General features: G+C 41.4%; 1 protein-coding gene across 1 annotated transcript in view; it reads right to left on the bottom strand.

The window, feature by feature from the left end:
- Positions 1 to 25170, bottom strand: part of C8A (complement C8 alpha chain) — a 63292-nt gene that overhangs the window by 6325 nt on the left and 31797 nt on the right. Inside the window, exons 8-9 of the mRNA XM_050751602.1 lie at positions 5125 to 5254; positions 3815 to 3968 (exon numbers count right to left, since the gene is read on the bottom strand). Of these exons, the coding sequence (XP_050607559.1) occupies positions 3815 to 3968; positions 5125 to 5254 (284 nt within the window). The remainder of the gene's footprint in view (positions 1 to 3814; positions 3969 to 5124; positions 5255 to 25170) is intronic.

Genomic DNA, 25170 nt, shown 5'->3' with positions numbered 1-25170 from the left:
CCTCTACCATGTTTAGGAAGCAGGAAAAGTGTGTTTTGATCATCAGTCTTCAATGAAGGAATTAATAAAATCCTTGACAGGTAGTGTTGTTGTCATTGCTGAGCAATTCCCCTAATGGTGTAACTGTGGCAGCTACATGTGGCTGGGTAGGGATTATTTACAACTGATGCAACCCATTCCAGGCATGACCATAGTTCAGGGTTTCTCAACCTTGGCACTATTGCGTATCAAGTTGGATAATTCTTTGTTGGCAGGAGTGGGCTGTCCTATGCATTGTAGGCTGTTTAGCAGAGTCCCTGGTCTCTATCCCCTACCTGCCAGCAGCCCCCTTCCAGTTGTGAAAACCAAAACTGTCTCCTGACATTGCCAAATATTCCTTGGGGGAAACAATTGCCTCAACTGAGAAGCAGTAGATGAAGCACAAGGAGCATTGAATCTGGAGCCAGAAAACCTGACTTCAAACCCCAGCTACCCTGCTTCCAATTGTGTGATCTTTGGCACGTGACATACAGAGCCTCCTTCATCATCTGTAAAGGGAGAACAGTCATCACACCTTCAGGATTATTGTGAGGATTAAGGGAGATGATATAGGGGAAAGGCCTGTCACATGGTAAAAGCTAAGTAAATGTGGCTCACTTTCCAGTTATGTGGCCTAACTGTCCTTGTCTAAGTCTAATCTTCATTATCTAGAAAATGGGAATAATACTTAATTTCCAGATTTCTTATGAGGATCTAAAGAAGTACTGAATGTGAGATACTACTGTATAAGGGACGAATGACAAAAAAATAAAGCACCATTTTTGTTAGTTGAATGTGATAATAGTAAAAAACAACAACAACAACAACAAAAAACAAAAAAAACAAGCAAAACCCCAAACTCTGTGTTTTTCAAATTGCATGTACATATGGTTATCCACAGCATGCTTATAATGTTACACATTTTAATACACTCATAAAAGGAAGGAACTTCTCCAGATCTCTCATTTTAAGGAGAGGAACCTGAGGTCCCCCAAGGGGAAGTGATTTGCCAAGGTCACAGAGCAAGTCAGCAGTAGGACTGAGCCACATTACGGTAGTCTCACTTCCCTGGAAACAGAAATCAACTAAGGGCACCGGCAATAGCTTTGACTGAGTTCCTGGAAGTGTGTACAGAAAGACCTGTGGCAAACAGACTTTGGCCTGTGGTCAGGGGCTGCGGTTGAGGTCAGCAGGTAGGTAATATCAGGATTGGTAGGGCCCCCAGCCAAGGGGAGAAAACCACTTACTGGAAGTTCAGGGAATTCAGTCCCCTTGTTAGGAAGTCAGCGTAGAATAGTCTGCCCTTTTGGCCTGGTCAAAGATGACTCTTAGTTCCAGGGAAGGCCAGGACCATTAAGCACGCGGAGGTCTCTTTGACCTTCTAGTGGGGCTCAGCACCCAGTTCCCTACCTCAGATGTCTCCCTCCCAGGAACCACAGGAAGAGAGAAACCATTCCACAGGGTGGACTGGTGGACTTAAAGGAGGGGAGAGAGGTGGAGAAAAGGGGTCTTAGGATGTTAGAGCTTGAAAATGTATTGGCAGTGATCTTGTTTCTGTTTTGCAGATGAGAAAAAAGACTCAGAGGTCAAATGATACAATATAGCAACACAAAACAACACATAGTAATATATCACACAACACAACACAGCAAAATAACATAACACAAACGTAACATAACAGGACTCCTACATTCATGAACCTTAGGTTCGTGCTATAAATAAGCACTGCTGAACTCTGGGGGATATGCAAGTGAATAAGATGCTGTTTCTACTCTGAACATCAGGCTCCAAATAACCCTTACCTGGTCCCCTTGTCTGTAATCTCTCTCTTCTTCAAATCATCCTTTATTTCCCTGTGAGCATTCTCTTTTTAAAGCACAGTGCTAGCTGTGTTACTTCCCTGCTGTAAAGCCTGCCCGAGGCTTAATTCATCGAGTCCGAACTTCTCAGGGGGCAACATGAGTTGTGAAGAGACTGAGGATGTTAGTGTCAGTCAAACATGACTCGAGTTGGACTCTATCATTTGCCAACTTTGAGATATTGTGCTGAACCTGTTTCTTCAACTGACATTTACTAAGTAACTTCTGATCTCCTCAGTCTTGTGAAATATCTCTATGTGATAGAGCAGGAAACTGAGGCTCACTGAAGGAAGTAACTTGTCAAAGGTCACACGTTGAAAAAGCAGCTGAGCTCTGACCTAAATTATGTCTTTCCCCTCCCTCCCACCCAACCCTGCCAAAGCCTGAGCTCTTTTTCCCAAAAGACTGTAGTGGTCTTCTCCAAATGATGGCCCTCAGTCTTCCCAGGGAAGTTTTTCTCAAGGCAAACACCAAGTTCCCCTCTTGCCTGTGAAAGTTTGTATATTACTCCTGATATCAATTTCACAGTTTTTGCTCAAATCACTAATAGTTTGATGATATCAATTTTCAAACTCTATGTGAATTACAGTTGCATGAAAATGGTCTCTTACTTATTGAAGAAGAAATGAAATCAAGGTTAATCCATCTGACCTCTTTCTTCACAGAAACCAGGGTGCTAGAATAGACTTCCAGGTTTAACTATAGGTAACTATAGGTATATGTTTTAAGAGGAGGACTATATCCATATCTGGGATTTTAAATATATGTAGAAAAATAGAAAAGGGTAGGGAGAAAATGATGATCTTTTGCTTCAAAGTCTAAAATGCAGTCTTATTTTGAACGGACTACACCACATATCGACAGAAGTAGTTTGGCAACTGCTAGAACAATTACTTCCTTTGTGATTAGAATAGAGTTTTCCATACTTTGTGAAGTTAAGCATTTAAGGCAGGGTTTCTCAACTTTGGCATTATTGACACTTGAGGCCAGATATTTCTTTGCTGTGGGGTCTGTTCTGTGCATGGAAGCACGTTTAGCAGCATCCCAGGCCTCTGCCTCCTGGATGCCAGTAACACCTCCTTTGCCCCACTGTGGGTGGTGACAAAAATATCAAAAACATCTCCAGACATTGCTAAATTTCCTCTGTGGAGCAAAACTGCCCCTAGTAGTTGAGAGACACTGCTTTAAGGGAGGTGCTAGGACAGAGAGAAGTGAGAACTGGGTATGAAGTCCAAAGGTCTGAAATTCAAGCATTGCCACCTCTGAGCTCTACGACCTCAAACATTTTCACTTGATTTTTCAGAGCCTGTTTCCTAAACTTTTTAATGGGAGGGAATAGTATCTATGCCTGAAGTTCCTGCAATGGGGAGATGAGATAACTTTGGAGCGTGGTAGCAAATTGCAGCCTGGGTCCAAGTCTAACCGACAGCTTATTTTTATATGGCCTTTGAGCTAAGAATGACCTTTATCTTTTTTTAAGAGATTTGATGAAGAAGAGAAAGAAGAAGAACTACTACTACTAATTTGTGTATCATAGACTGCATGGGTCCCACGAAGCCTAAAATATTTACTCTCTGACATTTTACAGAAAAAGTTTGCCACCCCCTAATGTAGCCCATGTGATTTTTAAAGTCTTTTATGTATAAATAAAAATCACGATTTGCCTAATGTGAACGCATGCTGAGGAACTTCTGGGATGAGCAGTGTAAAACTGGGCACTGACCAGATCGTCAGTTTCTGATCCCTGCTCTCCCGTGGCCCGGGTCTGAAGTCATGCACTCCCTGGAGTCAGGCACAAGCAAGGCCACTAGTTCAGTGTGCCGTTACATTTAATCTTGTTCTTTGATGGGCTCATAATAAGAAATATGAAATGATCTGGTCTGCTTCACTTTCATTCCTCATGGACGTAGAGTTTCTTCAGCTGCGAAAAGACTTACCTCAAAATCGATAACAACAGGATTATACTTTAATGACCTCCCCCAGGAACGGTATGTAATGGTGCTCCTGTTCTGTGCCAAGCCACCACTCCAGCCAGAACTGCCACCTCGTACCCGAGAAATGATGTCTTCCACAGCCATGGCCTTCCTGGCCCTTTCTGCCATCAAGAGGATAAACTGCATTAGCTCATTTCCCAAAAAGCCCAAGGACTGGTTGACAAATCCCACTAATGAGATTTGGAAGAAAGGTTACATGTTTTCTTTAGATGTTTACCGTTCTTCTACTCTTCTTGGTTAGCTAGCAGGACAAGGCAGAAGGGAAGGACCAAGACTCAAGAAATAGTCCCATCCCCTGGAGTGGAGAAATACTATGAGGACAGCCTGGCCCACATGGGGGATAAGGGGGACAGGAAATGGGTGGTCATTCATTTATTCATTCATTTGCTAATTCATTCATATGTCAAATATTTACTCAGTACCTGCTATATGCGAAATGGGTTCAATCAAATATTATAGGTGCTATAGATGTTACTATAGGACTCAATGGGGGCACAGCGAAAGAAACTAGTCAGCTATACAGTAAGAGGTGTGGGAGGCAGTCAGAAAGAAAGGTGAGTTGTCTACAAAGGTAAGTGAGTATTTGCCAGGTAAATGAAGAGAGGACAGAAAGAGAGAGGAAACAATTTGACTTAAGGCCCGGAGTTACAGGTAACCTAACACAATGGGAACAGCTTGAACCTGTTTAATATCTATTCCACCCACTACATTATAAACTTCTTCATCATCCCTCTATCCTCTGTGTCTCCCACTTGGGGAAGAAAATCTCAATACCTGTTTGATGAATGGATGAGTAAATGAATACATGAACACCCAAACTGACTTGTTCAGGAAATGCCATAAAATATTCCTGTACAATCCCTCTCTAATAATTATTCTTTGTGCTTGGACTCGGTAACCATATTCTCTCTCAACAGCCTTATTTCCTTACTCTGAACTGTAATATGATGGGCCTTCATTTAAACAGCCCATTTTCCAGATGCCTTTCATTCTAGTTCTTACTTGGATCTTTGTCTAACACTTGAAATCTAGGAGGGTGCCCCATATAAAGGTAAGTACTTCAAAGGTGATTTTAAACCCATGGTAGATTCAAAATAGAGCCACTGCGGGTCATTGGTTTGGGGTATTTAGCACCTATGCAGTCTGATCATTGAATAAAATGAAATCAATTGGGAAAAAACATAGCTTCCAAGTCCCAGTGTGTGTCCAAAGGAAAGCCTGGCTTCTCTTTTTGGGAGATCTATTGCTAACACTTGCCAGTTTTGCCATCTCCAAATTTTTTACAATGGTCTCCTGATAAACCTCCATCAACATTTATTCCACCTTCATATTGAATGCCCAAGGAGCCTCCAAAACATGTCATGATATCTCTGCTGGTAATACCTGCAACAGGGACACAGAGAAACACAAAATGCTGAGTTATTAAAAGACACTTGACACGGTACAACTATGTCACAGTAGTAAAAGTTAGCTTCATGTTTGGAGTCCAAAAGGCCTGGGTTGAAAGCCTGGTTCTTTAATCCAGTTTCAGTTTTCTCTTCTGCATGGTTCCAACCAACATAATTCTTGAAATGAGAAGAGATATGTGTTGCACATACTAGTTGGTAAAAAATGCTAGCACTCTTTCTTTTGACCATTCTTTATTGAGCCACCTTGAGGCAATAATTCTATCTCATCCATCTGCATTTGCCCCCATGCCTACCTCAGCGCCCGGCCCATGATGGGCACCATTACTCTGAACTTTTGAACATATTTGCCCCTACTATAAATGCCTCTCCTCCTCCCTTTCCATCATCTTTCCAAAGACTACTCTTCCACCCATCATCTTTCCAAAAGCTTTCATTCAAATGTCATTTACTCCATGAACCATTTTTGAATAATTCCCTCTTTTTTCAGAGCTACCAATATTCTCTGTGCCTGAGTGATTGTCTTCCTCACAATTCTTTTTGTCTAGGTCCTCCTTGCACCCCAGAGAGGCCAAAGTCTTGCTAGAAGATGAATGGATCACCATGGAAAGTTTACCTGCCCTTCAGACCCCATAAAGACTGTCAGGCCCACATTAGCCATATCTGTATTTGTCTACATCTGAGGACCCACTGAGGAACCTGACTTTTGCAGATGAGGAAAATAATTCTTAAAGCAGTAAAGCCACATTGCTATGTAAATAAATAGAGCTGGGTTTCCAATCCTAGGTCTGCTGGCAAGATAAAACTAGATAAATAGACTGGAGGGATATTGACCATGCTACAGAGTCCAGCCTTTTCGGTAGCTAAAGGAGTTTGTATTTTGAGACATCATTCCTTTAAACTACAACTATACAAAGTAATTATTTCCAGTCATACTGTTATTCTATCAACCATAAAGGAAAAATAATTTAGACCTGTCATTCAATTGAGCTAAAGATTAGATGCACTATTTTCAAGGGAGTATTGAGCATCAAAGTTTATGTGCCTGTGTCCCCATTAAACAGCAAACTCTATGAGGTCAAGGACTTGCATCTAATTCACCATTGTCTTGCTAGCATAGCAATGTGGTGTGTGCCGTGTTCAGTAAGTACTTTCAGAATAAATGATTGATTAATTTTTAAAAAATGAGTAAATAAATGAATGCCCTGAGTCCTTTGGTAAGGGTTTCTGATGGAAGGAAACTTAGAAGTCATAAGTCCTAAATTCAAATTCCAGTCACTAACACCCTGTATGATCCTAGGAAAGGCCCATGATCCCAGTGGGCCTCTGTTTCCCATTTATGGAAAGAAGAGGTTGTCATCTCCAAGACCCCTTTCAGCTGCAGCCCTTTGTGACTCTTTGGATATCAGTTTCTGAGTCACTCCTGAGCTGAAAGTGCTTGTTGAAAGTGATGCTCTGAGCACTGGCACTCAACACTGAGCAAAGGGCTTCTTCTGCCATTTCCATTCAAACACTTTTAATTTTTAATGCATTACTAATTGGGGGAAGATTTAGCATATTTAATTGTTTTGATTAAAAAATGCTTCAATGGTGATAAACAAAAGTGGATGAAAAGAATTCATAGGTAGAAGCCAGAGTGATTATTTAGGTGGATGGTGGAGTGCTGTTGAATTAAAGCAACAGGACAGGCTGATTAATGGGGGCTGGAGGATGCCTATGGTGTGATTATGCTCATAAAAGATGTGGCAACAGCCTGCCACGTGCTGCTGGGAGAAGAAAATTCCAGTCTGACTTGAAAAGCACGACTTGACTGCAGAGATTTGCCATCTAAGGACCCCAAAGTGGGTCCCAGCCAGCAAGGGGAGTCTGTGACTTACAAAGAATCATAGAACCTGAGATTCCAAGCACTCTGAGACACTTAGCTCATACTTTTCATTTATAGTGGAGATGCCTGAGGTTCATGAAGGTTAATTATATTGCCTAAGGCCATACAGTTAAGAAATGGTGAAGCTGAAATTCACGCTCAAGTCTGTCATGTTTAGAAGCCTGCGGTATTTTCACTAATCTCAGTTATTGCCTCAGACAAAAGAATTCTGCCATCTGAGAGGAAAATGTATTAAGCACCTACTGTGTACCATCTCCAGCATATTGCATATTGGGCAATGTAGACACCTTCAGAATATAACTAATGTGAATATGATGTAAATCTGCAAAGCTAAGATCCTGCCCTTGAGAAGTCAGCAGGCTAGGGGCCATGTCTTAAATGAAGACCAATCTATATGCCGAGAGTTTTTTGTTTCAATATGCCAGGGCTAGAAAGGAGTCTCTGAGAGGCTGTAAGAGATGCCAAAATCAGAGCTGTCTACAGAGAGCCTGTGGGAAAATGACACTAACAAGTTGGGGTTGGGGCAGAGGAAGTCAAACCTGGTACCAAAATCCAGGAGTTGAAACTGGCATTGGAAGCCAGGACTCAGAACCAGAGACACAAACAGAAAGAGTTGAGGGTGGGGGTCTGAGGTGAAAGGAACGGAGAAAGGTCTGGAGCCATTGTAGAGAACTTGCCCAGATAGGTGTATAGTGTGGATAGACTGACTATATTCATGGAACCAGGCAATCCTCTGCCATTGCTCCATCCCATCCCATCAGCCTGCACTCCTTAGGCTTAATTTTGGACCAGATCAAACTGCACTTTGTTTGGGGCTTTTGAACTCAGTGAGCTCTGGAGTTGATCAGTCCCAACCCAGGCTATACATTGAGATCATCTGGAGTGCTTTTGAAAAATATAGGTAACTAGGCCCAACCTCTATCAATTCTAATTGTATATTTCTATGAAATCAGGAATGGGGTTTTTGGACAAGTATCCCAGATGTTTCCTCTTCGTTGGATCTTGGATCAGATGTTGAGTATGGTGGTCCTACAGAGTATCTCTGGTGGCTTGCCACAGGACTCTGGCATCCTGTCTCAGTTGATGTTTTTGTCAATGCCTTGGATATGGACTTAGTAGCCAGTTTCATCATATCTACTCAGAATAAGAACTACAAGAAGCCAAGGATAATTCAGTTAAAGAAACAAGATCCAAAAAGCCCTCAAAAGGCTGGGTGGATACACTGACCAAGTGTATTAGTCCATTCTCATGTTGCTAATAAAGACATACCCAAGACTGGGTGATTTTATAAAAGAAAGAAGTTTAATTGACTCACAGTGCAGAATGACTGGGGAAGCCTCAGGAAACTCACAATCATGGCAGAAGGGGAAGCAAACACTTCCTTCTTCACATGGCACCAAGAAGAGTGCCAAGAAAAGGGGGAAACCCCTTTATAAAAACATCAGAACTCATGAGAACCCATCCATTATCATGAGAACCATAAGAGGGTAACCACCCCCATGATTAAATTATCTCCCGCCAGGTTCCTCCCATGACACGTGGGGATTATGGGAACTGCAATGCAAGATGAGATTTGGGTGGGGACACAGTCAAACCATATTACCAAGCATAGCAAAATGAGACTGAATTGGAAAAACTTTAACATCCTACCCTACAGACAAAACACCAAATGAATAAGCACAGTAGCAAATAGACACAGCTTAGCAGGAGAACAAAAGAAAAGGCCTTAGAGTTTTAGATTACTCCCCGCTCAGTAGGGTAATGAAACCAGGGTACAAATTATAATTAGTAAAACGAAGGAGAAAATAATCTCACTCTCCTCTCCATAGGTTAGAGAAACTCAGAGCTGTGTGCAAAAACACTTTAAAAAAATGAAATAAGAAAATATGATTTTCTTCATTGAACATTATCCGGCCTTTAAAAAGAAGGAAACCCTGCCATATGTGACAATATGACTGAACTTTGAGGACATACTGTTATGTGAAATAAGCCAGTCACAGAAGGATAAAGACTGCCTGATTCCACTTATATTTGATATACCAATAGTCAGATATATAGAATCAAAGGGTATCATGGTGGTTTCCAGGGGCTGAGGGCAAGAGGAAAGGTAGAATTACTAATACAACTATCTTGTATAATCTCAATTATACAAGATAAGATATGAGAGCAACATGTCCCTATAGTTAACAACACTGTATTGTACTGTTAAAATTGGCTAAGAGGGCAGATTTCATGATAAGTATTTTTACTACAATAAAACTTAACAATAGGGAATTATCAGAGAAGAACAAGCATGAGGGTGAAGATGTTCAGAGCCACATCCTTTTGAAAACATTAGAGGTGACTAAGGATGTTTACCTGAAGAAAGGAAAAAAGATTTATTGTTAAGAGAGACCAGTAGAACTGGATTAAACTCTCCAGAAAGTTGTCTTCAGGAAGAAGAATTAGGTTTATTTGTGTGGTTGCAAGGGCAAGAACTAGGACCCAAAGGCCAGAAGCTACAGGAAAGCAAGTTTAGGCTTAGCATAAGGTCGACCATCATCACAGTCAGAAGTCAAGCAGAGATGAGGTGTTCCAGCAGGCAGTGAGCTCTCACCATTGTAGGGGACAAAGCTGAGGCTGGCTGTTCGCCTGTGAGGGTACAGTAGGGTTTGAAGGGCAGAAAAGACCAGTGATCTTTTAAGGTGACCTCTAATGTCATGATCCTGAGACTTTAAGAACACAGCGGAACACTTTAAGAACATTTGAGACAACTTTGATAAGTACTTAATGACGTTTTACTGTGTTAGAGCTAGGTGAGAAATAAGGAGGACTAAGGAGAGTGCTTGACCTCTGTGAGTTGACAGTCAAGTGTGGGGAAATGGACAAGGAAACACACAATTATTGTAGTGTGGGGGGAGGACTCTGATACAGGGCAGCAGGGTCAGGGAAGGTGTCTGTGGGGGTCAGAAGAAGGAGCCAGAGACCAGTAGAACAAGTAGGGATTAGCCAGACAAAGCTAGGAGTATAATGGGAGATGAGGGAGACCCTGCAGAGGACTTGTTTCCTCAGCAGCAAGATTCTACTCAGAAAGGCCAATGTGACTTGAACTCCAGAGTGGAAAAGAGAGAGATGCCAATCAGGTGAGATCCCTAAGGAAGTACAGAGGTAGCGGGAGGCTGGGTTGCTTCTCAGTCTAGTCTGGTCTCAAGGTGAGCTGTTTCTGTGGCTACTTGACAGGCTAGGAGCCCAAAGGATATGTGTCTGGCCACCATGTCTTCCACTTGTTTCCCACATGGTCTTGGCTGTGGTGCAGGTGGGAGAGCTCACACCTCCATGGAGCTGCTGCATGTCTACAGCTCTCAGGCAGAACCAGGCAGCTTGATTTCCAAGGTGCCAGAACAACGCAAGTCTGTCATTCCTCAGATTAAAAGCATTAGGTGGAAAACAGCAGGTGTAGTGCATTATTTATCTCTTTGCAAAAAACAAATACCATTCATGTTGCTATGATTTATCTGCTACATTGCTTTGCTATATCAGTTGCCCCCAAAGACAGCCTCAGAAGGGGAAAGAGAATCTAATAGTCTATTTTCTATCATCACATTGGAAAGATGATTGGAGTCTGTGGCTGGGCTAGTTGGGAGGTGTCAGCTAACTCACCTGTCCCCTTTGTGTTTCTGTTTATTCATGAAAAGTCACACGTCTTCCCAAACACCTGGAATAAAATGAGTACCCCGGTGCCTTTGCAGGTGCTAGAAAATCCCTTTATCTCTTTCACTGAGCTTCTCCCACTCAGCTCTAGACAGCCTTTTCTTAATCCCCAAGGGCCCTATATCTAAGCCCTCAGTGTATCCCTGTGCTTCTCTCCAGCATAGTATTTAGCTCACTCTAGTGATTGTCAATTTCTTGGTCTGTTCTTCCTATAAGACTATAAGCTTCTAAGTCATCTCTTAGGTTTGCAAATCTCTGCACAGAGCCTGGCATGTGCCAACCCCCCCAGGAGTGCTTGGGGATTGGCTGACTTTAGCCTACATAGATAATGCCTCTAAAACGTTTTAGGAGTCACAGATCTTTCTTTAATTGAAGATGCAAATCACAGCTTTGTAATATCTCATGCTAGATTAATATCTCATGCTATATTTTATAAAGCATGCTCAGCTGCATTATCTCACTGGAAACTCTCAACAGTATTCTGGGACAAGGGGGATTTACCCATCTTACAGGCTCACTAGGATTGGAAAAAGCAGGAGTTGTGGTGGTTAAGAGTGTAACCTCTGGGGTCAGAGTTCTACCATTCACCTTCTGTGTTAGTGACTTGAGTAACTCATTTAATGATTTTCTGCCTCATACTCCCAATCTTTAAAACGGGAATGAAAATAGTTTCTATAAGTGAATTCCTAAAAAGTGTCTGGCACAATTAGGTGTTCAATAAATACTAGCTTTTATTGTTAGGTAACTTGCCAAAGTCACTCAAGACTAACAGGCCCAAGAATCAGGTCTTGAAGCAAGATATGCCAGACTCAAACACAATGGATGCTCCATTTCATCATACTAGTGTTATTCTGCAGAGGAACATTCATCATGCGTGGTGAGTAGCCCATGGTAGTCCTGAAAGGAGCCTTCCAAACCCCTCATTCCCTGACTACCTCATTCTGCAAAGAAACTCAGAGAAAGGAAGCTAGGCAGAAGAAGGAGGCAGTGTTGAGACTGCAGTCCCATGTCTTCGTCCTACTTGATAAGGGCTCTTCAGAGGCTGTGATTCTTCTACATGATTTCAGCCATCACAAGAGACAGCATAGCTGAAGGCCAGATTCTGAAACAGGGACTGCCTGAGCTGGAATTCCATCCCTGCCCAATGACCATGTGGGCAAATTGTTTAACCTCTCTTGCCTCAGTTTTCCCATCTGTACGATGGGGAGTTTAATATTGTCTACCTCCTAGGGTTGTTGTGAGTGTCGAATGAGTTAATCCATGCCATGTAATGTGCTCAGGACAGTGCCTGGTTCAGAGCTAGCAATCGCAGTTAAGTGTTGCTATTACTACTGTTGCCAGAAATGCTGCAGCCTACACTGAGGCTTTTGGCTCCTGATTTGGAATCTGCAAAGTTAGAAAAAGAGGGAGGCTGAGGAGTTTGTAAAATGATGTTTTCTTAATGGGCATTTCTGCAGTGTAAGTGGTTAGGCCAGGAGCAAGTGGGGAGGACAAGGGCACCCGGTGACTTCATAAGCACTATTATGTGCTGGGTGGAGATATTTCATGGGTTAGCTCACTCAGTGTTCACACATCATGCCACAATAGGATAATCAGTCCCATTTTAGAAAGGAGTAAGTTGAAATAGTTTAAACTTAACTTAGTTTGTCACTTGCCCAGGTTATACACTAAGTAAATAACAGAATTGGGATTGAACCAAGGCCTGTGTCTAAAGCCCTGTTCTGTATGCCATATTATACTGCCTATGGGAAAGAGAGCTAAGGATGGCTCTGGGAAGAAGGTTGACACCATCTCAGCTTTTCTCCTTTAAGTAATAAGCTGTTTTCAGTGATATTAGAGGTGGAAATTCAAAATCAAGAAAAAATCAGAAAGATGGTGCTGAGAGTCTCAGTTCTATGTGTGTGCAGATGACTTAAGGGGGGTAGGGACAGAGCCAAGAAACTAGGAGTCTGTCAATCAATACCATCCATCACCATGAAGCCTGGTTGTCATGGTAACTGGGGATAAAGCCTGGAGCTTGTTAGAATCCAGTGACTGTCTGTTCGGGTGACTGGTTAGTTAGCAGGCACAAAAATAAATAAATAAATAAATTAAAAGACCTGCTGGGCTGTCCCAGAGTCCTTAGCCACAAACATAAGACTTTCATAATAAGGTTCCTGCCCACCTCACCCTCCTCACTGTTCAATTCAGCTCAGAACTTTTAGGACACCACCCCCAACTCTGCAGAGTGTTAGGAAAGCTCTGGAGACTGCCCAGCATACATGGGCTTGGATTTGGAACCACCCCAGCTAGAAAGATGCTGAGTCTCTGCTGTGGGCCAGGCTCAGTCAATGGGCAAGACTCTGGGATGCAACATTAATAGGATGCACGCTGGACACAAGCGGCAGTAATAGTGTGACACTCAGAGCTAAGTGCTGAGTACACTGAAGCACCTAAAACAGGCTCCCAACCCAGACCTGGGGAGACAGAAAGACTACCTGGAAGAGTCCTATTTGAGCTAAGCAGAGAACTGAGGACGAATAAGCATAAACTAAGTGAATAAGGAAGGGCAGAGGGAGAGGTGCAAAATTCCAGGTAGAAGAAACAGCATATGCAAATCAAGGAGAAACAGTATGGTAAGTCCAGGGACCAGTACATTGCTCAGTATAGTGCACCCCAATGGTGAACAATGAGCTGGAGGTCTGCACCTGCTCACTGAAATGCTCGCCTTCTTTTCCAAATGCAGAGACCCTCTTGCTTTCAGTGTTCACCTTGCATGATTCCTGCAGCTTGCCATCCTCTCTGTGGTTTCTGAGAGGCCAACACTGACTCTGGCCACTGTTATCATCACTATTCCTGGCATAATCCAGCCAAGATTGTTCTCATTTATGCCCTGGCCTCAGTAGCAAGCCCTTCCAAAACCGAGTCCAGCCTTTGGGTGAATCTGGACATTCATCTCCTTTTACTCATCCTTACCTACTTGCTGCCCCAGCCATTCCCATGCAACTCCCTTCTCTTCCAGGCAAACTTCTACTCCTAGTAATTTTGGAAGACGAGGTTTGAATGTCTTTAGGGTCTAGCAAGTGGGAGGGGCAGAAAAGGTTGTTGTTCCCTCCTTTGTACTTCTACTGTATTTGTTTCTATTTAAACATTTATCATATTATGTTCTTCTTGGCCCCCAACTGACTGCACGTTTCTCCAGGGAAGGGATCTGTGTGTTTCACCCCTGTGTTCCCAGAAATCATGGGTGCTCAGTAAGCATTTACTGAATGAGTGGATGAATGGATGAATGGAGATTAGATTATGAGTATGGTTTTCCACTGAGATTGTTTCCTGTTTCCAACTTTGTGCAACAAGGGTAAATGCTCTACTCAGAATTGTCCTGAAAGGGAGTTATAATCAAACAATCAGCCATGATATATAAATGTGATGGTAATTTAAGGGAGTTTGATTAAATGTCTATCCCACCCCAATCACTCCTGCATGTGGCTTAAACATCTGGGCTGCCTTTGTCTTATTTTAATAACTGTATAGTAAATACACAGCCCAAGAGCCCTGTTGCCCTCAGTTCCCAGCCTCTGGCAGACATCACTAATTGATCATAGCACTTTCTGGCTGAGCCCATATCTTGTGTTTCAATCTTCAACTCAGCAGTCTAGGTAGCATTTGCTATTAAGACCACTTGACATCCCTGGCTTAGATGCTTCTTCTGACCTGCAAGTCTCTGAGGTTCACCAGCCAGCACACTGCTTGTTCCTGGCTCTGAGTCTGTACTTAAGTTTCAGAACAATCACGTGCTTGTCAGTTTAAACATTAACAATTCTCCCAGTTACAATTCCCCATCAATGGGTCAAACTGACCCAACATTACATTTAGAAATGGATATAGAAAATAGTATTCCCTTAATTATTTTTAAAACCCAATTTACTCGCTTTCAAAGCTATCACAACAGTTTGATGCTCTTAGAAAGGAAAATAAATGAAAGAAAATACCTAGGTTTACTGCAAGAAACATTGCACTTGGAATTAGAAACCTGGTTTCAAACCTCACCCTGCCTCTGACCAGCTGTGTCACCTTGGACAGGTCATCTTGCCTTTCAATGCCTGGTGGTCCTCATCTGTAAAATGCAGACAGCCATAAAATAGAGCTCAAAGGGTTGCCACAAGGCTTGGATGAGATGATGTGCATCAGAGGGCTCAGCGTGCCGCCTGCCACAGAGTTAGAACCCGATGATGCTTATTCCTCTATTTCCACTGAGATACACTCTTGGAACCATTTGATTCCATGAGACTTTCCAGACCTAGCTCCACAGTTGTTATTGACATCTGCTTCCAGCTTTCCCACCTGTCTATCTTCCTGTGATGGTTAATTTCCTGTGTCAAGTTGACTGGGCCATGGAATGCCCAGGTATTTGATCAAACATTATTCTGGGTGTTTCTGGGTGAGATTGACATTTAAAGTGCTAGACTTAATAAAGTAAACTGCCCTTTCTAATGCGCATGGGCCTCATGCAATCAATTGAAGGCCTGACTAGAACAAAAAGACTGACCCTCCTCTGAATAAGAGAAGATTCTTCCTTTCTTTAACCTGGAACATTGGCTTTTATTTCCTGCCCTTGGACTTGAATGGAAACGTCAGCTCTTCCAAGGTCTCAAGCCTGCTGGCCTTCAGGCTGGAAATACATCACTGGCTGTCCAGGTTCTCAGGCCTTTAGACTTGGACTGAAATGAAACCAGCAGCCCTCCTGGGTGTCCAGCTTGCCGACAGCAGATATTGGGACTTGTCGGACTCCATATCACATGAACCAATTCATTGTAATCAATCTCTTTATATTATATATACATGTTACATAAAGATTAATAATAGAGATACAGGTATTCTAGTAGTTCTGTTTGTCTGGAGAACCTGATTAATACACATTCCAATGCCTCCCTTAGGGCTATTGATGATTTTTCCTTTATTTAAAGTAATTAAATATGCTTTTATAGTTAGTGGAGCACACTGAGTTAAGACTGTGTTTTTAACACTTTCTTGACCACTCTCAAAGTAAGAAATACATTTCACATCATGATCCAGTCTACACAGTCATTTAAAAGAAGTATCTTTTCTTTTCTTTTTGAGACATGGCCTCTCTGTGTCATCCAGGCTGGAGTGCAGTGGTGTGATCTTGGCTCACTGCAACCTTGACCTCCCAGGCTCAAGTGATCCTCCCACAGCCTCCTAAGTAGCCAGGACTACAGGTGCATGTACCATGCCTGACTAGTTTTTTGTTTGCTTGTTTAATTTTTATAGAGATGTGGTCTCCCTATATTGCCCAGGCTGGTCTCAAACTCTTGGGCTCAAATGATCCTCCAGCCTTGGCCTCCAAAAATGCTAGGATTACAAGAAGTAGCCACTGTGCTTGGCTTAAAAGAAGTTTCAATGCTTAACTACACTTTATATGATATACTCTGATATTTTGCATTCTATTATATTTTATTTTTTAAATGCTGATCATGACCCACTAAATTTCTTTTACAATCTACTAATAATGGGTTATGGTCTGCAGTTTGAAATATCCTAGGTTAAGACCTCCTTGAGACATTATCGCACGTTGCTTAACATTACAGTTTCTTGAGTTTGACTTCACCAATTAATAGCTATGTGGCCTTGAGCAAGCTATTTAACAGAGAATAACTGAGTCTCAGTTCTTCTTTTGTGGATTGGAGATTATACAATAGTGTCCTCTTCAGAGGTCTCTCCTGATAATTAAATGAGATGGTGCATTTAAAGTGTTTACCCCAGTGTCTACCACACAGTAAATACTCAGTAAATCTTGGCTGTCTTACCACCACTGCTAGAGCCTAAGCCTCTCGCATATAGTATCAGAATGAATGACAGAATGTATGGAAAAGGGGATGAGTACTTGGAAGACATACAGAATCTAAATCAGAAGACCCAGGTTCAATACTAAGTGAGTCACACTGAACCATTTACTTAAGCTCTTTGGATTTCAACTTTCTTTCTACAAAACTGGGGAAAATAATAATATAATTCCTCATAAAGTTATTATGAGGATGAATTTGAATGCCGGATGTAAATGTGTTATGCTCTACAAGTAGTAGATGTTATTTTATGTAAATACATTTTATTAAAACCAAATAGTGAATAAGAAAATAAATTGCTTGTTCACTTTGGGTGGTAACAAATTTGGCTGTCCACAGAGTAAATTATCCCGGATCATAATCAGATGATTATGACGAAGAGAAACCCCTTTACTTTCTATGAGATCCCTGATGAGAGAGACCATGTATTAAGCATCTTGGTATCTAGACAGTGTTTCCCATGTTATGTGTACTTTATAAATGTTTGCCGCGGGAAAGGCTAAAGGAATAAATGAAATACAGGAAGGCAGGGAGGGAGGAGGAAGAGGATGTAGAGCTATAATTGGCATTAACTTTAGTGAGGTTTTAAATTCTGTCCCTGTAGCTATTTAGACATTGTGTGTTAGGTGGTAGACTGGCTGGTCCACAAGCCCTGACTGGAAGAAGATGATCAATAATGGGTTGGATGTACTGCACTCTTGCTGGAAGGGTCTTTCCCAGGGTCACTGTTATCTGGCATTAATCAGGGTCAGGGATGATGGAAAGCAGGCACTGATTTGAGCAGAGTTGTTAACACTTTGAAAGATAGTGATGAGAATTCAAAGTGACCTTGATAAATGGGAAGAGTGGTCCCTCCAACACTGGATGAAGCTCTGGAGACAGAAATGAATGACCTTGATCAAAGAAATGGGCAGGTGGAGGAGGAGGCATGATTGCTGAGGCTCCAAGTCCACAGCAAATGTACCAGCCACTGCAGGCTGGACATCATGATAATGATTTTCCTCCCGGTTGAGCAATGCTTCAGAGCTGAGTGATTGCAGAACCCTGGAAGACAGATCTTCCTCTTATCCCCACTTTACAGATGAGAGAACCGTTAACATTCCAGAGTTGATAACTGTAAATTTGTGAATAATAAAAATGTGGTAATAATAACACCAACATCGCACAGCAATAATAGGTAACATTTTTGAACTCTTACCCTGTGTCAGGCAGTAAGCCACATGCTCACATAGATTGTTTCACCTCAAGTTTACAATAATCCTATGAAGTATGTACTGTCATTGACTCATTTAGAAGAGGAAACTGAGGCACAGCGAGGTTAACTACTTTGTCTGTGGGTCACACGACTAATAAAGGGCGGAGATAGGACTTGAATCAGGCAATCTGACTCAGAACCTACTTCAGCAGTTGAAATTTATTGAGTGCTTATTGGAATGTGGGTACAAAATAAGTTCACTTATTCCTCACAACCAACCACTCTATGAGGCAGATGACAGTATTTCCAGCTTGCAGGCAAGGAAATTGAAACTTAAGATGATTAAATGATCTGCCCATGACTACATAGTAAGTGGCAGAGTCCATGTTTCCAACCACTGTGCTATATTCATATCGTTCATTAAAGGGAATAAATATCTATTAAACACTTATCATGCAACATGTACATAGAATTATTCTCAACCAAACAAACCCTTGTTATCATTCTTATTTGGATCTTGAAGAAGCTGAGGCTCAGAGAAATTAAGTGTTGTTCCTCAGTCAAAATCATACAGCTACTAAATGATAGAACCAAGATCCCCACCCAGATGTATCTGACTTCAAAGAGTGGACTCCTTGCTACCATGTCACTGGCATGTTTCTTAATTTCACAGAGCTTGATCAAAATGGCTTTAGTACTTACTGACTCCACCTGAAATTATAATCCATAATAGTAAGTGTTGCTTGGACAGTATTTAAGGTATCACAGTGCTTTCCATGACTATCTTGGTTAATTCTCACAATAGACTTTTAAAGTAGTTATGACAATCTCTACCTTAGTCATGGAAAAACTGAGACTCAGAAATGTGATGTAACAGCTTCTGAATGGTAGAGCCTAGATTTAAAAAAAAAGATATCTCAGGGAAAATAATTTTTTCCACTACGACACTGCCTGCCATCTTTGATGGGGACTGCTGTCTTTGATAGGGTGGCAGAATGGCTACTGTTGTTTTTGTGAGCAAATCATCAACATAAGTCATTTTCTGTGAGGTCTTTGCAAAGTCCTTTCAATAAGGCCAAGAATCATAGCAGTTTAACTTTCTATTCTATGCAGGATTTCTATTACAGCATCCCTGATAGAGGTGTCCGATCAGACTCCCTGAGATTCTTTAACCGGTAGGAAGCATTCTACTTCATGTTGCATTTTGAGGGACCCAGGGCACAAAAGCTGAGACAAATGTGTCAGGTCCTATCTACTTGAGCCACCGAAGGGGTCTGGAGCAGACCACCACCAACTTTGTTCCAAAGGCATTTATGAAATATCCATCTAACCTCTGATACATTTCTCATTCTGCATGTCTGCTTAGCTGGAGGGAAACTGCAGAAAAAAATGGCATAGCGTGGTCATCAGTGGTATCGGGAATGGAGAGAAAGGGATGGATTGTGGATACGGAGGAGGTGACTAATGAGATATGTAGGGGGAGAGAGGGAAGAGACAGAATTTTTCCCAGGTTGTGAGTCCCAATAAAGGCAACTGAGATGAAAAAGAAAGAACCCTGGATTTTAACTCACTTTGTATGTTTTTCACTTATTAGTGATATGACTTTTTTGCCTTGTTTCTTCCATCTGTAAAAATGAGAAAACCATGCCACCCTCACAGGATCATTGTCAATCTTAGGTGAGGAGACTTGGTATGGAGCTTAGCACATAATAAATAGTCAATTATTTTTCCACCTCTCTATGTCAAGTAAACTGGGAGGATGGTGGTGTCTCTATAGAGAAATAATTCAGGAAGAAATGCTTGAAGGGTTTGGGGTGAGAAGGAAATGAATGTTATTGCCTGGAGGTGCCAGCTTCCTGGTGGAGATACTCACAGGCATATGAAAATATGAGTAGGGATTCTGGAGAAGAAAGAGGACTCTACATGGAAATGTGGAGGTCATTCACATGATGGTAAGAGTTGGAGGAGTAGAAGAAGCAAGGGGAATGCAGCTCAATGAGTATTCATGGTGCACTACTGTGGTCTCAGGCTTGTGCTAGATTCAAAAAATACCCCAAGGACAACAGGCCTAGGACTTGTACGTCAAAGTTCATAGTCTGTAGAAGAGACAAATATATAATTGCAATTATTATAATATGCATTTAAATATGTATGTATATTTAAAGTCCTTTCTTTGCCCCCAGAATCCCTACCATATTTCCAAATGCCTGCGGGCTGTCTTTACCACGAAGATGGCACCTTCAGGTAAGCACATCCTGTCCTTCTCACCTTAATGTGTGTATGTATGCACACACACACACTCGTGTGTCTATGATAAAAATTCAATTTAGAAAAGGAGTAATTCATACCTCACAACCCACGCCCAGTCTATCTATAAATTCCTTAAATTCTACTTTAAAAATACATCCCATATCTATCATATTCTTTCACATCCATTCTTTATTCCTTGCCTGGATATCAGCAATGCCCCTAACTGTTCTTCCTGAGTCCGCTCCTGCTCCTCTAATCTGTGTTCTACATGGCAGTAGAATGATCTGCTACCCATTGATTAGACCAAGCACTGCCCTGTTGATGACCCTGCAGTAGTTTCTCTGCCACTGCAAATATAGTCCATACTTCTTACTATGGCCAGAAAGACTCTCTGACACCTCTTGGCTTCTTCCAACCTCAGTTTCTGCTATTATTCCCCTATTCCAAGGCTTCGGTCACACATGCCTTCTTTCCCTTCACAAACACACCATGCTCTTTCCTCAGGCAGGGCCTTTGTACAAGCTGTCCACTCACCCGGGACGCCTCCACCCTTGTCTTTCGCATTTCCTTATCCTTTGGATCTCATCTCAGTTTGGATTTCACTTCTTCAAAGAGACTTTCCCAGATCATCCCAAACTAAGTGAATATCCTCCCTCACCCCCTGAAGTTAGTCTCTATTTTTACAACCTGTTCATTTTCTACATGGTTTTTATCACAATTTGCAATTACATATTGATCAATTAATTCACAAGTTATTAAGTCCCTACTATAGTCTAGGAAATGAATATGCAGCAATAAACAAAAATGATTGGAATGAACATTCTAGAAAGAGGAGATCGACAATAAACAAATAAGTCTATGAGCATGGGGGCTACTGATTTGATGATAATTAAAATAGGGTGATATAACAAAGAGAAACTTAACTACATGGTCAGGAAAGGTCTCCCTGAAAAGGTGACACTTAAGGAGATCCAAATGATAAGAATACTGTTATACAAACATCAGAGGAAAGGGTGGTTCCGGCAAAGAAGACAGCTAATACAAAGACTCTAGACTGAAGTAAGCTTGGAGTGCCAGAGAGTTACAGGAACAACAATGACGACAACACCTGCAACAACAACAACAACAAAGAAAGAGAATAAGAGACCACCATACTCTTGCAGTATCCAGGTGAGAGACAACGGTGGCTTAGACAAGTGAGACAGTAATAGAGGGACAACAGGTGATGCATATGCTTTAGAAGTAAAGTCAACATATGTTGCTGATGGGGCCAGGAAGTAAAAAAGGACCAACGATGATATTTGGACTTTGGCTGTTTATTTTGTTTCCTCCACTGGATCGTAAGCTTTGCAAGAACAGGGACCATACTGATTTTGTTCTTTTCACACATGATACAAACTCAATGGACATGGCTGAGTGAATGAATGTATAAACAAATGAAACTATGGGAGAAGGGGTGGAGCAATATCAGAGCAGGTTTCACAGAGGTGGGGATGCCCCTACAAGGTTCAGAAGGATGAGCTGAAGTTTGTCAGGTTGGCAAGACAAGGAAGAGAGCATTGGGGGATGAGAGAACAGCATGTGCAAAGGAGGCTGGGAACATCCAACTGAACAGAACAATGGCATTGAAGTACTTGACCTGTCCAACATATATTGGCAGCTCTGTAACCAGAGAAGTCAGAATGCGGAATACACTATTTCTCTTCTGTATACCTTGATACAAAGACAAATAATGAGAGCTCCAAAGAAGGAATGAAGGAGGGAAACAAAATCTAAATCCAGAAATTTAAGCCCCAAACTGTACTGATACCTGCAGAAGGTAGAAAGCTGTCAGTCACAGCCCTTGAGGAAATGTTAGGATCTCATTGAAGTCTAACGTCACCTCCCTAACATCCAAGACTTCCCTTGATTTTTGATGCATGGTTTCATGCTGTCTTTGGGGGAGAAGTATTTGATCTAAAGGGCACATTAGAAGAAAACAGCCTCGTGCATCCTCTGGGATGAACCCAGAGAGGATCTGAGCAAACCCAAGGACAAAAGATTCCCCCAGAGCAAACCAGTGAGGATGTTCACTTAAATCATTCCATGCCAAGCTCAGCCCTTTGCAGACATGAATGTTCACCACACAGGATGTCTCTTAGAAACAACCACTTAATAGAATATACATTAACAGCATGTAGATCAAAGATACATAGAGAGAGAAAAAGACAGTGACAAAGAGGAAAGAGAAAAGGGAGAGAGAAAAGTACCTAGAAAGAAAGGGAATGAGACAGAGGGAAAGAGAATAAGACAGAGAGAAAGCTATTAGATTGAGGCAAAAGTTGTAGTTTCTAATGGCAAAAACTTCAATTACTTTTGCACCAACCCAATATAGCAAACATCAAAATGGAGAAAGGGTGTGTGTGATTCTGTTTGTCAAAGGGAAAGAAGGTAGATATTTTTGTTCTTTGTAGGTTAATATGTAAATGACATTCTGATTTATTAGCGGTCTCCAGCAGATGAGGTGATGATTAGCACATTTCCATATTTATAGAAAAGCAACACTAACTTTCCGGATTTATAGAAAATCAGCTCTTCACAAATAGCAAATTGTGCTATTATCGACATATGGTTTTCTATAAACAGAGCTGAGGTAATTATCCCTGGGACAATTTGTCGGTGGGCTCCTTTTGAATATTAACCACATTGGAAGCCCATTTCAGCCTCACAGATTTTAAAGAGGAGGGGCCACCAGATACCCCAGGCAATTAATTAGCAATCCAGCCCCAAAGACGGGAGCCCAAATGAAAGGCTATACCACAACCACATGGTGGAAGACCAGAGGCCCAGGGCTCTGACCCTAGATTCTGGCAGGCCTGGACTAAGTAATTAGCCTCTCTGATGAGCCACAGCATTTATGTAGCTAAAACTTGGATAACACCAATCTCTAGGTGGTGTCAAGAAAATTAAATGAGAATATGTAAAATAGCTCCTGAAGCCTAGTAGGTGCTCAACAAATGTTAACTCTTTTTTCCTTCCTCATGTTTTTGAATGATTCTTAAAAGACCCACTTGAGTAAAGTTTTTAAATGCTTATTTTACATTTTACATATTTTACATCCATTGTAGGCTACTTATTTTGCATCATGATACAATATAAATATGCATGTTTTTATTTAACTGGAAAAGATTTCTTGAAGTAATAATTTATCTTTAGTGCCTATAATCCACTATGATATTTTCTATTCTGTCCTTTGTTGTAGTTCACAACTTTTCTTGTGATCCATATACATTGATTTTGAGAACTACAATTGGCTTGCAACATGCAGTTTGAAAAATACTGTAATGCAACAGGGTAGGAACCGTATTTAGATTTGTTCATCATCATATCCCTAGCACAAACACAGAATGGATACTCAACAGAGCAGTTGCATTATTTTTTTAAATGAACATGTAGACGGATGAATTAATGAATGATTCTAGCCAGGAATCTAAATTAATGCTTCATCTCAAACTTCCTGTCTTGTTTTGAACACTATGTATTAAACCCTATGTTGAGTGTTAAAGAGATAGAAAAGTGGCAGGCATGATACTTGGTTTCAAATATCTTGCTATCTGGATAAGGAAGATAATACTAACATTTGGAAATTTTTTTTTATACTTTAAGTTCTGGAATACATGTGCAGAATGTGCAGGTTTGTTACACAGGCATACACGTGCCATGGTGGTTTGCTGCACCTATCAACCTGTCATCTACATTAGGTATTTCTCCTAATGCTATTCCTCCCCTAGCCTCCCACCCCCGACAGGCCCTGGTGTGTGATGTTCCCCTCCCTGTATTCATGTGTTCTCATTGTTCAACTCCCACTTATGAGTGAGAACATGTGGTGTTTGGTTTTCTGTTCCTGTGTTAGTTTGCTGAGAATGATGGTTTCCAGTTTCATCCATGTCCCTGCAAAGGACATGAACTCATCCTTTTTTATGGCGGCATAGTATTCCATGGGGTATAAGTGCCACATTTTCTTTATCCAGTCTATTATTGATGGGCATTTGGTTTGGTTACAAGTCTTTGTTATTGTGAATAATGTTGCAGTAAACATACTTGTGCATCTGTCTTTATAGTACAATGATTTATAATCCTTTGGATGGGAGAAAAATTTTGCAATCTATCCATCTGACAAAGGGCTAATATCCAGAATCTGCAAGGAACTTAAATAAATTTGCAAGAAAAAGACAATCCCATTAGAAAGTGAGCAAAGGAAATGAGCAGACACTTCTCAAAAGAAGACATTTATGTGGCCAACAATCATATGAAAAAAAGCTCATCATCACTGGTCATCAGAGAAATGCAAATCAAAACCACAATGAGATACCATCTCATGCCAGTTAGGATGGTAATCATTAAAAACTCAAGAAACAACCAATGCTGGAGAGGATGTGGAGAAACAAGAATGCTTTTACACTGTTGGTGGGAGTGTAAATTAGTTCAACCATTGTGGAAAATAGTGTGGCAATTCCTCAAGGATCTAGAACCAGAAATACCATTTGACCCAGCAATCCCATTACTGGAAAATTATTTTTTAAAGACTACCCAGTGTGGAATTTTATGTAAGTGTTGAAGAAGAGGAGTAGCCAGCCTGGGCTGGTGCAGTCTAGGAAACTTCTTAAAGCTGGGAATTTGAACTTGGCTTTGCAATATGGATAGATCTCTCATCCTTCCTGTCACTCATTGAAGAGGTCAGTGGTTCTCAAACTGTAGTAGCATCAGAATCACCTGGCGAACTTGTTAAAACACAGACAGCTGGGCCCATTCCCAGTTTTTGATTTAGTTAGATTTGGGATGGCGACCTGAGAATTTACATTTCTAACAAGTTCCCAGGTGATGCTATTCTGACAGTTGGGGCCCACGCTTTGAGAACCACTGTTCTCCTAGGTTGGAGTAATATCATTAATGTGGTCGATGCTAATAGTCTTTATTCTTAGCCATTCAAGATGTTAAGCAAGGAAGTGATATAATCAGATCTGAGAAGTAGAAAGATTCATCTGGTGGCA

This window comes from Macaca thibetana, chromosome 1 (genome assembly GCF_024542745.1).
Source record: "Macaca thibetana thibetana isolate TM-01 chromosome 1, ASM2454274v1, whole genome shotgun sequence".
Taxonomy (NCBI): Eukaryota; Metazoa; Chordata; class Mammalia; order Primates; family Cercopithecidae; genus Macaca; species Macaca thibetana.
Note: the sequence above shows the minus strand (reverse complement) of the source record. Positions and strands in the feature narration are given on the sequence as shown.